The following is a 17,094-nucleotide window of genomic DNA, read 5'->3' on the forward strand; positions in this document are numbered from 1 at the left end:
CACCATGAAGAGGGTTAATTTTTATTCCATATGCAAGCCAAGTATCTATTGAGTGACATTCACTCTTTATTCTATTGGAGTGTGTTATAGGAGGAATAGGCATTGCATTTTTTTTTATTTTATAACCCCCCCCCCCTCAACACACCCTTTTAATGGAGTTTACCACTTTGTGTCCATTCCCTGGTACCAATTCATGGCCAACTAAAGGCAACACTTTAGTTTTGGATAAAGTGGACAGGGGGTTGGAACACCTGTCAAGTTTTTATTGCTGTCTGTGCCCCCCCCCCCATAGGGAAATTCAGCCTCTCCCTTACTTCAGTGATCGTGTCTCCATTAGAAGATTGCCCTTCTAGTTCCGGTGACCTGGGGGTCCCCAAGGAATTCCCTTAATTTGCAGGGCTTTCCCAGCACTTCCTTTTGGCTATGGGACAGAAGTTATGTGAAATCTCTGCATTGGGACACAGATGGCAAAAACAAAACCCCCTGACCAGGGGTATACCCTCCTTTGCTCCGAATGAAAAGAAAAGATATGCCAATATTCTTCTTTAAGGCACCTGTACTATCGTTCTAATACAGTGACTTTTTCAACCGGGTGTGGTTAAGGGACTCTGGTTGTTCTTTGAGTTGAGGTGAAGAACCCAAACTACTAAGTGCTCCTGTCTGGAGTAGCGCTATATTACATGCGGCGGTATAGGTTTAGTGTTTGAGTGCATTGTCAGGACAAGTACCCAGCCTCCATATGAAGGAGGTGTTTTGTAGCTCTGATGTCCCTCTCCCCTTTTAAGCTATTGGAGGTAGAATATGGACCAAAAGTTTAAGGCTGCATACATTGTACATGCCAGTCAAACAGCCAACCTGTTTTAATGCAGAACTGCAACCAACTTACATTTTAAATGAAAGCTTTAGAAGACCATCACTATCTGGGGGGGGGGGTTGGTATCAGTCTACCCCACAGCAGAGAGCCTCAGTTTTGTACAAGTAGCAAGGGCAAGGTCTTCTTTACTGGGACCCAGACCGCAAAGGATGGTGTCCAAAAACAACATTTTACTAGTTGGTCATCTTTATCTTTGATATTACAGTGCCCTTCTGGCTCTAGCTTTTTTTTTCTGGAAAGAAAATAACGCATGTAATTTCCCTTATGTAAAAATTAGAAGTTCCTTCAATACAATTATTTCTTGTGATTAATATGCATTAACATAGGTGCATTACATAGCATATGTCATGTACTGTCTTTACACCCTGAATAAAAGTTTTTAAAGAAAAATTACAATTAATCACAACACCTATAATATTGGTTCAGATCCCTCATTAAATCCAATCCTTTAAAAAGCAGTTGGTTATATGTAAATGAAGAGCAATACATGATTTAAATTAGATTTTTTTATTTTTGCACAGACAGCACATACGGTGGCTTCTTCAGAGACTTCCCAATGAACATGGCACACACTAGGACAAGAAGAAGACAGAGACATCCAACAGCCACCCACACCCAGAGCTCCACAGAGGCAGAATCTTCCTTCATCACGGCAGCTGAAACATCCCTTTGTTTGGGCCCAATGACAAACAGAGGTCCCAGAGTGGTCACAGTTTGTCCCTCTTCTGTGTGGGGTTCTGTAGAGAAAAAGTTGGAGGTCAAAGGCACATTTTCAATTCAGTTTTGCACAAGTGTCCAAAAGTTACCACCTATTATAGACCTCAAATTCTTATTAATTGCAATAGTGGACAGAATAGGGACTAAGCTTAGGTACTATGGGATTACAGCTGATAATCACAATACTGTGTATATGAGAAAAAAGGAAATGTGTAAAGGGATCAATACAGGATAAAATTTCCTCAAAATTTTCCAGTCATAAATGAATATGTAGGGAAAAAAAAAGCCCATAGCGTGATCCCGTTTAAAAATACAATCTTATTTATTAAAAATGGTACTCACAATGTGGCATGAATAAAAGGCAAATCAATTGGTATTCCAAGGGATGGAGGTGCGGCGTCCCGCAGGTTATCCCAGGCAATAAGATAATAAAGGCCGGCGAAAGTTGCAAGGGGCGTGTGGACGTTTCGTCTCAATAGACTTCGTTTGTTTTGCCTTTTATTCATGCCACATTGTACCATTTTTAATAAATAAGATTGTATTTTTAAACGGGATCACGCTATGGGCTTAGTTTTCTTTTTCCCTACATATTCATTTATGACTGTTGGAAAATTTTGAGGAAATTTTATCCTGTATTGATCCTTTACACATCTTGAGAGGTGGTCCATCTGTACTGAATAAGCATCCATGTAATATCAGATCTTCAGTGGTCTTGATTAAGAGCTGGGAGAGGCTGACTCATTAAGTTGAGCAGCCATGGAAATCTGGTAAGCTGCTTTTATTATCCCATCACAGAGGTGTTCCTTTCTTCCACATACCCTTGGTGTCACGGGAAGAATCCCCCCTTGGATTATTGTGCATGCGGATTGATTTGACTTCACACCAGTTTTCTATGGGACTCATTCATTTGGACACTATTGTTTTCCTTTTTTCTCATATACACAGTATTGTGATTATCAGCTGTTTATTCATTTGGACACTATTTATCATTTTTTATTTTTAGCGCTACACTTTTACGTTTTATTATTAATTTGAGTCATTGTTGGTTGATTGTGTTGGCTGCTGACATTTATCATTATCTCACTTATCACACTAGCGCGGAAATTTTTTTGAATTCTATTTATACTATGGGATTACAACCAATCTGAGCATTTTAAACCCATCTCCTGTACCAAGGACAGTGAGAAAAGCCTCACCTGGTGGCACAGGCAATTCACCCATCAGGGTTCTACCCATGTCCCTTAGAGATCTATTTGCTTATCCTAATGAAGGAAATAGGGACAGCATAGATTCCCCAACTCTATAAACATTAGCATAGGTACTACAAAGCATTGTCAAAACCCACCCAAAAATTAGTATCCCATTGAGATTTTTTAGTTCCTGTAATCAGAAGTGGGAAGTTATCAGGGCATCTCGTTGCAAAGTTACCCCTATTCTCACGGGTCATCAGGGCAAGTCTTCCTAGTGGAGACACCTGGTGGCTCTAACCCTTGCTCACTGTCAAAGAGGAACTTATTGCTTTAGGTAGAAGGGAAATTTAGTGTAAAGTAATCTAGTAGCCAATCTAGGACCCTCTAGAGCTGGGAAGGGGGTCCCAAACTGGTGGCCCTCAATTGTGGTGGAGCTACAAGCCCCATCATGCCTCTGCGAGTCATGCTCATAACCATCAGCCTTGCAATGCCTCATGGGAATTGTAGTTCTGCAACAGCTGGAGGGCCACCAGTTTGGGACCCCCTGCTCTAGAGCAAATAACCTAAATGTGTCAAGTCATGTCAAAGTTACACAGCAATACTTTTCAATGTGCTCACTGAAGATCCTTTCCATTTTACATAAACAATCTCACCTACAGCCATGGCATAATATATCAAGTAAAAACCCTCACCATCCAAAGCTTCTCTTTTCCCAAATGCTCTTGGTCTTCCAAGTCGACCCCTTGCTCCTGCAATCAGACCTGTAGGGTTGTTGCAGGTGCCTGTACCACAACACTGGCAGATATTGCTGAGGCCCTCAACTGCAGACCAGCTAGGAGACAGTAATAAGACCGTAATGTCAGAAACCAGCATACATTTGGGATGTTTAAAACATTTTACACCAACATTTCATATTTCTGATGTGTGCCTGCCATTATACATCATACTCATGAAAGTGCATTCTCTTTTATTGCTCCTTTATGTGAAAGTTCTGGTGTTCCCGCCAGTCCCCCTGCTTGCCTATTAACTGACCACACTAAGCAGTGTGGTAATTTCTGTGCTGGGAATGCAGCCTGCTCTCCAATGATCAGACCTGTCCTGACATGCCTCCCCTGCACAGCCATTCACTGGGAAGTTCAGTGCGCCGCTGCTTCTCCGCTCAGCTATAATGCAGCAAGGAACAGAGAAAACAGGGAACAGAGGGAAGGTGATCAAAAGTATTGATAATGTTTTTAACCACTTACCGACCAGTCACGTTGACTGTACTGCGGCAAAGTGGCTCGTTCCCGTACAGTGACGTAGAACTAAGTTGCTGGACTCCTCTCCTTGTGGGCGGCGCGCACGCCGCCAGAGGCTCGCTCCCGCTGTATTCAGTCACAGCGGGAGTTGGGCCAGGGGAGGAGCGGCAGCGATCGCCGCTGCTCTTCCCCGATCGTTGGGGAATCGAGTCTGGAGATCCGCCCGCTTGTGTAAACAAAGTGGGCGGATCTCCTAAGTGACAGGCAGGGACAGATTGCAGGGTTCAGCATAGCTGAACATGCAATCTGTCCATGTCACTCAGTCACCTCCCCCCACACACATTAGTAAGCACCAGGCATACATTAACCCCTCCCTCTCCAATAAAATGAATCCCTTCCCTGCCAGTGTCATTTTTACAGTAACAGAGCATATATATAGCACTGATTACTGTAGTAATGTCACTGGTACCCCCAAAAGTGTCAAAAATTGAGTCAGTCAAGGGTCCGATCTGTCCGCCGCAATACCGAGAAAAAAAAAAAAAAAAAAAAGCACAGGTGATCAAATACCACCAAAAGAAATCTGTTTGTGGGGAAAAAAAAGGCGTTTGGGTACGGCGTCGCACGACTGCGCAATTGTCAGTTAAATTCGCACAGTGCTGAATCGCAAAAAGTGGCCTGGACGCAAGACAGCAAAATCCTCCGGTGGTAAAGTGGTTAATATCTATACACCATGATTGGTCTGTCATTTCAATTTTAAATTGAATGGTTTACAAATCACCAAGTTCTGGTGAAAAAACAAATCCCGCAGAGTATAGATTACCTTGCTAGGGCAAGACAACTTGGGCTCATTCCCATCAGCAGCTTAATTACACTAATTACAAGTGCTGAAGATATGCTTCTAGCAAAAAGATAATCCCCCTACCTGCACCTTGTGTTCCCCCCCCCCCCCCCCATAAGATATACATTGATCATGTAGTTCATGGTGTCATGTGTTGGCCTGTACACAGCCTATAGTAGTGTAGATCTCATTCCTTTATCTGCAGTTTGTGCTCAAACATGAGGCATGGCACTGAAGGTTAATGCATGACCTCTAGACAGAACAGACACTCCTGTGACTACAGATTGTGGAAAGTTATCAAGTGCCGGTTCACACATGTGATGTGGGAACCCCGCAAATACACTGCAGGTTCCCGCATTGCACTTGACTCGCAGGCAGTTCACACTGCCATATGCAAATCGCTGGGGGTGGCAATACAACGTTAACGACACCCCCAGATCAGTTCACATAGCACAGTGCAAAATATCAATTCAGATATGAAGCAGATTGCATAGGTGTGAAAACCCATGCGATCCGATTCTGGTGCAGCCCCAAAAAAAAAAAAAAAAAAAAAAAAAAAAAAAAAAAAAAAAAAAAGGGTCCTGCGTGACTTGGTCCAAATGCAATGCAAACTCAGCCATAAAAATCTGTATAGCTGAATTTGCAACAGACGATTGCATGCGATTTGCATAGCAGTGCTAATCACATGCAATTGTGTGACATTGCATATATGTGAACCGGCCCTAAAGATGTGCAATGGCTTCAGTACGGTCTACTCAATTTTTTGTCTGGGTTGTGGCCAACATGATGTGCTCCTGGGCTAGTTAGCTTTCCACCAGTTTTCTAATTTGTAGATCCAATAGTACCTAGATGTCTCCAATAAGTGTAGGAGATGGCAAATTTTCAGCATGCTGTCAGTCTAACAGTGATCATGGCAAATAGTTACCAATACTTATTTTCCTTTACTGGCCAGTCCTCACATCAGCGCACCCATTGTGCTGACAAGGCTGGCCAGGAAACTGATTCGTCCTTTTCGTATTTGATTGTTGACCCCAATCTAAGCCTATCCAAAACTACCTTCAAGTGTGGGCAAGTAACAGAAACAGATGAGCGTATATGCAATTTTCTGAATAGCAGCATAGGTTGTTCCTATCCCCTCCCATTTTTAGTAGCCACTAAAATAGCATTCAGAAAGCCTTAGACAATAGCAAGTCACAGTTGCCCTCAAACTAACGCAAAGCCCAACCCAAAAAAGGGAAGCTCTGCCCCTTATGGGGGGCAGTGGGTACCTGGTTTTGACAGGTACCGCTCTCCCCTTTCTAGTTCATTTTGCTGCCGTGAAGTGAAAGTTCAGTTCCTCCTTACCTGCAACCGGCCCATTGAGAAAGTGCAGCATGATTTACATATGTGCCGTAGGAAGTGGGCTGTGCAGGGCTTCACTACTGTTTCCCTTTGCCAAGCTGGTGACGGCAGCACCTGAGCCAGTTCAGGAATCCGCTTTGGTGAGAACACCACTGGATGTCTGGACAGGTACATATCCTAATAGTACAAGTCAAACAGCTACAGTATCTGCTGACTTATTTTCATGTTTTTTTTTTGGGGGGGGGGGCACGGCCAAACTCCTCTAAGATCACTACAGTGGGGGGGGGGGGGGGGGTTGTCTACCCTTTGAAAATCTAGCTCCTCCCAGAAAGACATACCAGTACCTAAATCACATGCAACAGGCAAAACTACAAATCAGGCTCCCTACCTAGAAAGGCGCTACACTCAGATGACAGGTTAACAGCCTTGGGGATTTGTTGGCGATGATGTGCCCAGGTATACTAAAACTGCCTTTGTAAAAATTAAGGTCTTTCTGATATGGACTTACCTGGTACCCAATATACCAACTATCAGTGTTGGGGGTAACTAGTTACAAAGTAACTAATTACAGTAACTAAATTACTTTTTTTGGTAACTAAGTAAAGTAACTAGTTACAATACTAATATTGGTAACTACACTACTTTACTAGGCTATAGGAACGCGCTTTCCTCCGTTACCCAAGCCGTGCGATACAATCGTTATTTCGAAGAATAGAGAGGGATGAAGTTTATGACTTTGTTGCACTTTATGTTTTATTCAGTTTTTTCAGCTTTTGTTCTCATGTTTCCCAAAGCCTGTGTTTATACAATAAACTCTATGCAGAAAGTGTGTCATGTATCTTCTTCTACACGGTCAATTATGAAAGAGGAAAGTAAAGTAATTAGTGAAGTTACTTTTCAAATGCAGTAACTAGTAAATTAATATCACAATTTACCGAACTAGTAACTAGTTAAATTTTTTGAGTAACTACCCCAACACTGCCAACTATGTAGGTCAAGAAAACAAGATTAGGTGCCAACCAACAGAATACCATACATCAGTACAGCTCATTTTTAAGGGGCAGCTCTAATCCTCTTGTTGGAAGTTTATAGCAGACACCATGGTGTCTGGTCCCAACAATCAAATGCATGGCACCATACCCATAATACAAATCATGCCAACACTGAAGGCTCTCAGGCATAAGTGAAAGTCCATGGAGGTTTAACAGCCAGAATTGTACGTGGTTTGGAAAAGACAGACCATTTAACCATGAAAACCTCCAGCTGTTCACCAGTAGTTTCTGGTTGCTCGGTCCAGTCTGATTGCAGAAGTTTCTTCATGAGGGAATGTGCAGCACTACATGGAGCTACAGGAAACCATTTAATTACAATCTCACCTTTGTGTAGCTTTGCTATAGGAACAGGCCTTGTTCATGGCATCAGGGATCTGGGTGGCTGCAGCAGCTCTCAGGTAACAGGTTATGTAGATCTGGATTAGGAAATAGTGAATGGATTGGGAATTAGTGTTAATCTGTTCTTACACAAGGCACCCATCTATTGAACAATTCAGCTAGGCCTCACCAGAGACGCATCATTTCCTAGGAATCGGAAAGCATCCACTGTGAATTGTAGCTTGTCTGACTCAACCCTTGGGGTGATGAAAGCTGAAGAGGAGTCATCTTGCATTCCATCTACTAGACACCTGCAGAGAATAGTCAGTTAGAGTGGGGTCATTAAGGATACCTCCCCCCTCCCAAAGAACATACCCATTGTTTGCAATGATGTCATAACTAGGAGCAGAGGTGGGATCAGGTGATATGGTGGCCACACATTGGTCAATGTACAGGATCAGTCCAACATGGTTCTGAGTGTCCACAGAGGCCTCTATGTAGAGGATGTCTCCAAGCTGATAGATGGGAGAACTTCTAGGGCCACTCCAGTCCACTATAGACATAACAGGAGATTAGATGGTAAAGTTCAGAAACATTCCCCTCCTAATCATATGCCTTACTCAACTCACCAGTCATTAGCCTCAAGGAGAAGGACAGCCTCTCCTCTGAGGTCACTGTGCTGCTGAATGGAACCCATGTTGGCTCAATGGCTTTGCTGCTCACATTGGCATGCCTATACGGAGGACAGAATGGAGGTCAATAATGAGCTAGTTAATCATGTTAACATTACAGACTGATATTACCCATTTTAATGGCAAGTGCTACTTTAAAAAGAAAATTATTAGAACAGCAATATGGTAGCTGCCATGTTAGTTGCAAATTGTCATCCTAATAAACTGCAATCCAGAAAGTTACTGACATAATTAGTAGGAAGAATGGTAGTCAAGACTGCCTTCTTCCTTTTACAGGGCAGCATCTCCCTATAGTGTGATGCCAGATACAGTACAACATCCCCGAAGCCTGTGCCTCCAAGTTAAAGTGAGCAATAGCATTCATTACATTTTTCCCCAGATTCCCTTAAACTTGTTGTTAACCCACTTTGACAACTTTGTATGATCCTCTGTACCCCGATTACAAGTGCTCCTGTCTGTTTTATAACCTAAAAAGCCACCTTTACTGTATTTTAGAGCGCGTCTCCCAGCGATCATGTGATCGGCTGGCTCCCCTCTCCCCATCCTGATGGATGCAGGGGCAGGGTTGAGATCCCCTTGCTGACATGAGGCTGGCGAGAGGAGAGAGCTGGCCAGTCACATGATCACCAGGAAATGTTTTGAAACACAAGGCAGGCATTTTTTTTTATACTACACACACATAGGACTTGTAATCAGGGTACAGAGGATCATAAAAGTTATTTTAGCAGCAGGATGGGAACTGACAGGAGCAGACAGGCAGGAAGGGAAAGGAAGGAGAGCTGCGGATGATGGAGGCATGCAACCTGACCATTGTCAGGGCCCAGCAGCCACGATATACCTGAGGTCAGTTTACAGAGGAGAGAGTATAAACAGCCTTTTTTGGTCATACAGGGGGCCAAATTACACAGCATTGTGCTGTATAACATGCTTTAAAGGGAACAGGATCTTTTTTTGGGGTAACAAACACTTTATTGCCTAGTTTTCAGATTAGAATTGACATGATCACTCTTAAACAAGGAACCTGGGGAATCTAGGCTGGAAAGCACCTGGGGGGGGGGGGGGGTCTTCATACATGAAAAGCTCAGCAATGCCAACATAATACTGGCATGCATCACTCTCCAACCCTACAAGACCAGCCAACAGAGCTGATAAGGACTGGAGGACTTCAGATACGAGGAAAGACTACAAGCATTGAACTTCTATCTGGAGATGAGATGCTTGAGAGGGGATATGATATCAATGTACAAATACCATACTGGCAACCAGGCGCGGGCTGGGCCGGGGGGCAAGGTGGCAATTTCCCCCCGGGCCGATCTGATCCCCCTCAGAAAAGGCCGCTCAGTTTTGGGTCAGTCCGTCGGTACTCGAATGCCGATGCATTGAATGGAGTCACAGACACGCTGTCACTTCCTGCCCTGGAAGTTCCTGCTGGCCGCGGCCGGCGACTGCCCTGCCCTGGAGACCTGGTTGCTAGATCACCGGCCGCTTAGCGTCTAGCAACCAGTGACGTAGCGGTCTCCAGAGCAGAGAGGAGGACGAGGACCCATCATGCAAAGCGCCGTCGGCCGTCCTCCGTGCCGATCACTGGCCCCAGCCGCCCGGCCCCTCCCACCTCAGGCTCCTCCCTCCATCCCATCAACGTGGCCTGGTAAACTGCAGTCTGCAACGGGCAACGGCGGCAATCCAGATTCTAAGTGAAGTTACCTGCTGCGGTGGATAGTGTCTGTGAGGTGGTCGGGACTCGGAGAAGAGCAGCCAGTGAGTGACAAAAAAAAAAAAAAAAAAAAAAAAAAGTGTCATGTGTGGACATTTTTTCCCTGTACTTTCCCCCTGGCACTGTATACAGCATGTATATTGATGTATAGCTGTTTCTGGCACTATATACCTGTCTCATACCTGTATTATACAGGTATGAGACAGGTATTTAGAGCCAGGAGCAGCTAGACATCAATATACATGATGTATACAGTCCAGTTAAAGAGGTTGTAAACCCTTTTTTTTTTTTTTCTTTTTGACCCTGCAAGAGAGACATAATGAGCTAGTATGCATCGCATACTAGCTCATTATGAAATACTTACCTAAGAACGAGCCCCAGCCGTGCCTCCCACTCACCTGTACGACGGGCGACATGTCCAGTCGCCCGTCTTCCGGGATCGTGGCTTCTGATTGGCCGGAGCTGTGGTGACGTCACTCCCGCGCACGCGAGCCGACAGTCACGGCACGGGGCTCTGAAGAAACGGCACCAGCGGCCGTTCCTTCAGAGCGCATGCGCCAGTGACGTCACTGGCTGCATTAAAGGTAAATATCTCCTAAACGGTACATGTATAGGAGATATTTACAGTACCTATAGGTAAGCCTTATCATAGGATCACCTATAGGTAAAAGTGTCAGAGGAGGGTTTACTTCCATCTTAAAGAGATATTTACCTTACATGCAGCCAGTGACATCACTGGCACATGCACTCTGAAGGAATGGCCGCTGGTGCCGTTTCTTCAGAGCCCCGTGCCGTGACCGTCGGCTCCACGCGCGTGCGCGGGAGTGACGTCACTGCGGGTCTCCAGCCAATCAGATGGCCGGATGCTGTGATCCCGGAAGACGGGCGACTGGACATGTCGCCCGTCGTACAGGTAAGCAGGCGGCACGGCGGGGGCTCGTTCTAAGGTAAGTATTTCATAATGAGCCAGTATGCGGTGCATACTAGCTCATTATGGGTTTCTCTTTCAGGTTGCAGCAAAAAAAAAAAAAAAAAAATAGTTTCATGGGTTTACAACCTCTTTAAAGGTATTGGGTCCCTGAGGTCCCCTAGGGCTCCCCCTTGTGTCATGGGAGCGCAAGCTGGCCGCAAAGGAGGAGGTCACATGTGTAGATCTCAGCCAGGGTTAATGCTGGGACTTGTAGTCCTTCACTTTTGGGGGGATTACATCCCCAAAAGCAAAGGACTGCAGGTCCCAGCATAAGCCCCTCAGAGCTCAGCATTTGTCACACACCTCCGATCCCCCAAATAGTGAAGGACTACAGGACCCACTCATCCAGCTTAACCACTTCCAGACCGCCCACCGCATATATAGTGTGGCAGGGCGGCCTGGCTGTGCAAAATCACATACCGATGCGTGATTTTGTGCATGGGTTCTAGGGGACGCGACACAGCGGGAGCCAATCAGCAGGTCACCTGCGATCATGCAGGAGAATGACAGAAAGGCGGTCTGCCTTTGTAAACAAGGCAGACGGCTGTTCTGTCACAGAAAGATGGAGATCTGTGTTTCAGCTGAGCTGAAACAGATGTTTTTATTTTCTCTAGTACATCCATCCCCCACACAGTAAGAAAGCATTCCCTAGGAGCAAACTTAACCCCTTGATCACCCCTATTGTTAACCCCTTTCCTGCCATTGTCATTTATACAGTAGCAGTGCATTTTTTAGCACTGATCACTGTATTAGTGTCACTGGTCCCCAAAAAGTGTCACTTTGTGTCAGATTTGTCCGTCGCAATGTCACAGTCCCACTAAAAAGCTGGGCATGGATGGTGAGTTGATTTGGTAGTTCAACGGGCCACTTGACCGGACTTGCCCCCCAGGCTTAAGGCTGCCAGCCCTCCCCTGAGTGGCAACCTTAGCCTAGGGAATAGGTTTCAGTGAAAGGGAAATAAAAGACGTGGCCATTCACTAAAATTAGAAGAGAAGTGGAGTTCTCTTCCACAAGCAGTGGTATCAGTGGGGAGCATCAATAGTTCAAAAAAACTATTAGATGGGCACCTCAACATACAGGGGTAAAAGATGTACTGGTGCCACACACACCATAGGTTGATCTGGATTAACCTGCGCCTTTCAAACTCACCCCAACTTTGATTTTGCTAAGGCGTTTGATACAGTTCCCCACAAACGGTTTATTTATAAATTAGGTGCACAGGCATCGACCACAAGGTTTGCTCTATGATACGGAACTGGTAAAGGGGGGGGTGTCCAAAGGGCGCTAGTAAATCATGCATACTCAGGACTGGTCTGAGGGTGAGTGGGGTCCCCCAAGGCTCAGTTCTGGGTCTAATTTATTCATAAAAAGCATTGCTGACAGGGTCAGTAGCGGCTGGTGCTCAAAATTTTTTTTTTTGGGGGGGGGGGCGCAAACCGAAAAAAAAATGTAATAGGCATTGCGGCAAAAAACGCTGTAAAAATTGCGTGACTTTGAGGTCACAAAAGTGTGAAAGGGGCCTTCAGTAATTAAGGTATAGTGTGCCCCCTTTCAATGCAGAGATACCAGCGTGCCCCCTTATAATGCACAGTGACCAGCGTACGTGCCCCCTTCAATGGAGAGTTCTGCGTAAGGGCCCCCTTCAATGCAGAGTTCGCTTTTGTCACACAATGGGTGGGCTCTGGGCGCACTGCTCTGCCCCCCGGGACCACCCTTTGCATTACCCTATTAGAGCCTCTGGCTCTAATCAGGTGATTTAAAAAAACCCATTAAGCTCCATGCGCCTGGCATGCAAATTAAAGGGGCCGGACGTATGGATGGGGAGCTGCACCCCTGCGCATTGTATACACCAGCCGCCACTGATCAGTAACTCGATCTCAGTTTTTTGCAGATGACAAAATTGAGCAGGGCAATAAACGTCACATCAGGAGGCAGAAATCTTGCAGAATGACCTGAACACCACAATGGGCAACTACATGGCAAATGATGATGTTTAATGTGGATAAGTGCAATGTATTGCATTTAGGGACTAATAACGTAAAAGCAAAATACATGCTAGGGGGAACCTCTGGGGGTATCAAAAATGGAGAAGATCTGGGGGTCTTTGTAGAAGATTGCATGCTATTGCTAAATCTATGTCAAGCTGCAGCTGCCAAAGCCAACAGAATATTAGCCTGCCTAATGAAGGGGAGACAAAGCGGTAATCCTTCCACTTTATAAATCACTGGTCCGACCACATCTGAAGTATTCTGTCCAGTTCTGGTCAAGGATCAAATCATTCAGGGGTATAGGAAAGGAGTCACACCTTCACAGGTTGAACTGGATGGACTATTGTCTTTATTCCTCAACTACTATGTAACCATATGCAACTTGGATAGATTTCAGATTGACAACTAGATACTATGGGGGGGGGGGGTGGTCTAAATCTATGATACTTGTAGGTGCAGTGGCAGTAATAACTAAGCTACAGCAAACAGAACTGTATTGAAATGGAAGTTCAGTAATGTACAACGAACCCAGTGGTAAGCACCACCAAGGAGGAGATAGACTGCACCTGCCTACAAACTTAAAGGTATCCTATGATTGTCAATGCTGATCCTCGCACCACCCACTCTAGTAATAGAAGGCATTAGTAAATTACTGCAATGGAGGTTCTAGGCACACGCTGTAATTACGGTAGTAAACCTGTAGTTTAGTAGTACCCAAAAACAAAGGCTTTAGGACCCACTTAGAAAAAAATGGGCTACCAATACAACCCAGCCAAAACATCAGAAATGTGGTGCATGCAACAGTTTAACAGGGGGGGGGGGGGTCATCCAGCTTTTTTGCCGTCTGTATTACCAATAAGAAAAAAATTAGTGACCACCCTCAGAGCAAGGGAATAACCTAACAAACATTTTCAGATAGGTCTCCAAGAGGCATAGAAGTTATCCCAACGGACACTTGGAAGTCACTGGAGAGATTCTGATTTTGTTCCGTCTACAGAACAGGATGTGAAGAGAAAACAAAAAAACAGGCAGGTGTACTGTTCCCTGGTGAAAGGTTTATCTAGAGATTGAATAAAGAATCATTATTAGAACCTGCATCACACCCCCTAGTGTAGACTCACCTGTAGTAATAGCACATTATGGGGACCACAGCTGGGTTGGTTCTAATGATTGGAATGGAGGAGGTTGGGCTGTAGGTCAGGCTGGTAGCATAGATTACCCAGTCTTCAATCATCTGTGTGAATAAGAGCAGCACATTACAAATACACTGCAGCAGCAATACTCATGACATCCATCATCGATCGTCCCCTCCATAGACTAATCACCCAGCCATCATACTGATTTTTTTTTTTTTTTTTTTTAAATCTTAACACCCAAACCCCCATCAGGCCAGCAACTCAGGACATCCAAATAATTTTCTTATAACCTCGAGACCCTGACACCAACTTATCTGCAGAAGCATGGTTATTTACTTTCTCCAGAAAGTGTCAACTCCTAGCACAGCTCCTCCACAACATTTTATGAAGATGCTGTTGGAGGAGTAAAGGGAGAACTAAATTACAGAGTAACAGCTGCTGGTTTGCCAGGCTTATTGGCATCACATCCAAGATGGCAGCAGTGTCAGACTTTTTGGATGACTAAACTAGTGGTTTAAAGTAGTTTCTGGAACGTGACTTTAACAAGCCGCTGCAATCAGTCCATTTATTTCAACAGTCAGCTAGTAAAAAGGCAAAATAAAAAGACCCAAAAAGCTAGCTGTCCATACTTAAGCAACCGGTCAACAAAGTACATTTCAGTAAGAATGTTGGGTTTTTACTCTCCTCCCTCATCTTTGTTACCTCTGGGGTACAGGGGAACAAGGTCCAGGTCCCTCTCCCCCATTATTTCACAACACTTCGAGAAGTATAATGAAAACAAGTGTTTTAACAAAAAAAGTTTGGGGGGGGGGGGGGGAGAAATGCAACCTTTTTTTAGTTTTATGGAAAAGATGGGAGGTTTGAATTGAAGTAAAATTCCATTAAAGTAGAACTATAGGCAAAACAGAGCAAAGGAGGGGAATAACCACTAAGTTTTCCAGTCTGTGCCCAATTGCAGAGTTATCGTTTCAATTCCTGTCCCATAACCAAAATCCCTGCACTAAGGAAATTCCTTGAGAACCCCCAGGTCTCCAGAACTAGGGTCCCCATTGGAAAGTCCCCCCCCCCCCCCTCTTACTTTTCTGGGGACAACCCCAAACCTTAGAATTTTCTTTAACAGGGAGCACAGATAGCAATAAACTGACAGGTGTCTTAACTCTGCACTCTAATCAATAAAAAAGTTAGCATGTAGGGGATTACCTGCACAGTGTTGCCACAATCCTGGAGGCTAATCTGGAAGATAACATTGTCAGCACTTTGGGTGTTCGGCTTGCAGCCTTGGGGTCCCAGGCTCAGATCTGAAGGTTTCACCAGCTTTCCAGTCCCATAAAAATCCACCATGACATTGACCACCATGCTGTCCTCTTCACACTGGACACTGACAGGGGAACTAGGAGAACTTACAGTCGGAGGCAGCTGGCGAAGCATTGCAGTACGTCCACCAGGTGAACCCCACCGAGCACCACCTCTAGAAGCCCCAAACCCATATACAGGCTCATTACCTCCCAAGTAAACTTCTCTGGAACCCCCTCTAGAAGACCCCTGGCTCTGGCCAGGTACAACCCGTTGGTAATTCCTCCACCAGTCTGACTGGCGCCTGTGTCTCATGCCATCTCCAGCACATCCAAACCCTGGCCCATAAACAAGGGCCAGCAGCAGCAACCACCTTCCATAAGCCCTCACTCCTAGACCCATCCTGACTACAAGAGAAAATACAATGAAGGAGGAAGAGAGAGCTGCCCTTTATACCCCTCCCACCAGCCACTAATACCCCCAGCTGGGGCAAATCATCACCACACCCAAATGGCTGCCTCACTTAGCACAGAGCTAAAGCTGCCCATACATTATACAACTTTCTGGTACAATTTTCCTTTAGATTTACCAAAACCATATACTATGAGGTCATACCTAAATACTTTCCAAATGTATGCAATCAGGCAGGCCCTTGCACTACATAGTTAAAGGTAAATCTTAAAAGAAATGAAACAATACAAATGATATAATGTGTGGCCAGCCTAATCTCTTGATGCTGAGAGAGTTAACCCCTTACTGGCAGCCACCTCATTTTGATGGAGAGTTTCAGTAGCTTAGTCCTGCTGCTAAAATCGCTAGCGAGTAATCACTAAGAGTAGCAGATGATTGCAAAACAGATGGAGCAAATGGCTCTCCATGGAGTTTGCTACACAACCAGCATGAACTAGCATAATGTCACTTGACTGCTCAATGCTTCACTCATGTGCAATTAATCGCAACAAGATGCTGCCGCATGCTACTAGTGTAGCTTACATCCTAGAGGGCTATTTGTTTCAGGGCCCATTTATATATTTGTGGTGTTAAATGCTCATGCACCAATGTTCCTTGTGTTAAGGCATCTGATTCCGTTTGCACCAAATAAGCATTGGGGTGCCGTTCAGAATGGCAACATAACAATGTAAATCTGGCCTCAGTGATCATTTACTAGTGATTAACCCCATTGCCATGGTAATGTGCAGGGATTTTTTTCTCAGAGAATAGGTGCAGGTCAGAGGCATAACTAGAACCTTTAAGCCTCGTACACACGCAACGATTATCGGCCGACCGATCGTCCGACTTTTGTCCAAGTTGTGTTGTGTTGGTTGGAATGTGCCTAGACTGCACACAAATTTTCTCGGCCAACAAAATTCTACTTCAGAAGTGATGTCATGTGTTGGTTTGTTTTCTTTGTGTTTTTTCTTCACTGAGCATGCCCAGTCTGCTCATCAGATTTTTGTCTGCCGAAATCTGTACTGACTGACGGAAAATCGGCCGTTGTGTTGACGGCCAACAAAAATTTTATAGCCTGCACACCAGATTTTTTTCGGCCGAAAAGTCGGAGTTGGTTGCCGGAAGCATCATACTAACAAGCCGAAAATTGGAAGATCGGACGTTGGCCGAAAATTCCCTGCCAATTTTCGACGCGTGTGTACGGGGTTTTAGGGCCCCCAATGCAAGAAACCATGAAGGGCCCCCCTGACCTCCAGCCAGGGCCCCCCCCCCCCCCCACAGTG

The 17,094-nt window shown here is 45.0% G+C and overlaps 1 protein-coding gene and 1 long non-coding RNA gene across 2 annotated transcripts in view; one reads left to right on the plus strand and one right to left on the minus strand.

Moving 5' to 3' along the window:
- Window positions 1-17,094, plus strand: part of LOC309552384 — an 879,384-nt gene that overhangs the window by 431,426 nt on the left and 430,864 nt on the right. The gene's annotated exons all lie outside the window — the stretch shown is intronic.
- LOC309554304 (zona pellucida sperm-binding protein 3-like) lies at window positions 1,382-15,763 on the minus strand (the record flags this gene model as incomplete). The annotated part of the gene is made up of 8 exons (XM_082255957.1): window positions 1,382-1,611; window positions 3,474-3,613; window positions 7,575-7,666; window positions 7,759-7,879; window positions 7,944-8,121; window positions 8,198-8,301; window positions 14,054-14,166; window positions 15,269-15,763. The coding sequence occupies 8 exons, from the start codon at window positions 15,761-15,763 to the stop codon at window positions 1,382-1,384; spliced, it is 1,473 nt and encodes a 490-aa protein (XP_082112083.1).

This window comes from Pelophylax lessonae (assembly GCF_965119305.1).
Source record: "Pelophylax lessonae genome assembly, chromosome: 4".
Lineage (NCBI taxonomy): Eukaryota > Metazoa > Chordata > Amphibia > Anura > Ranidae > Pelophylax > Pelophylax lessonae.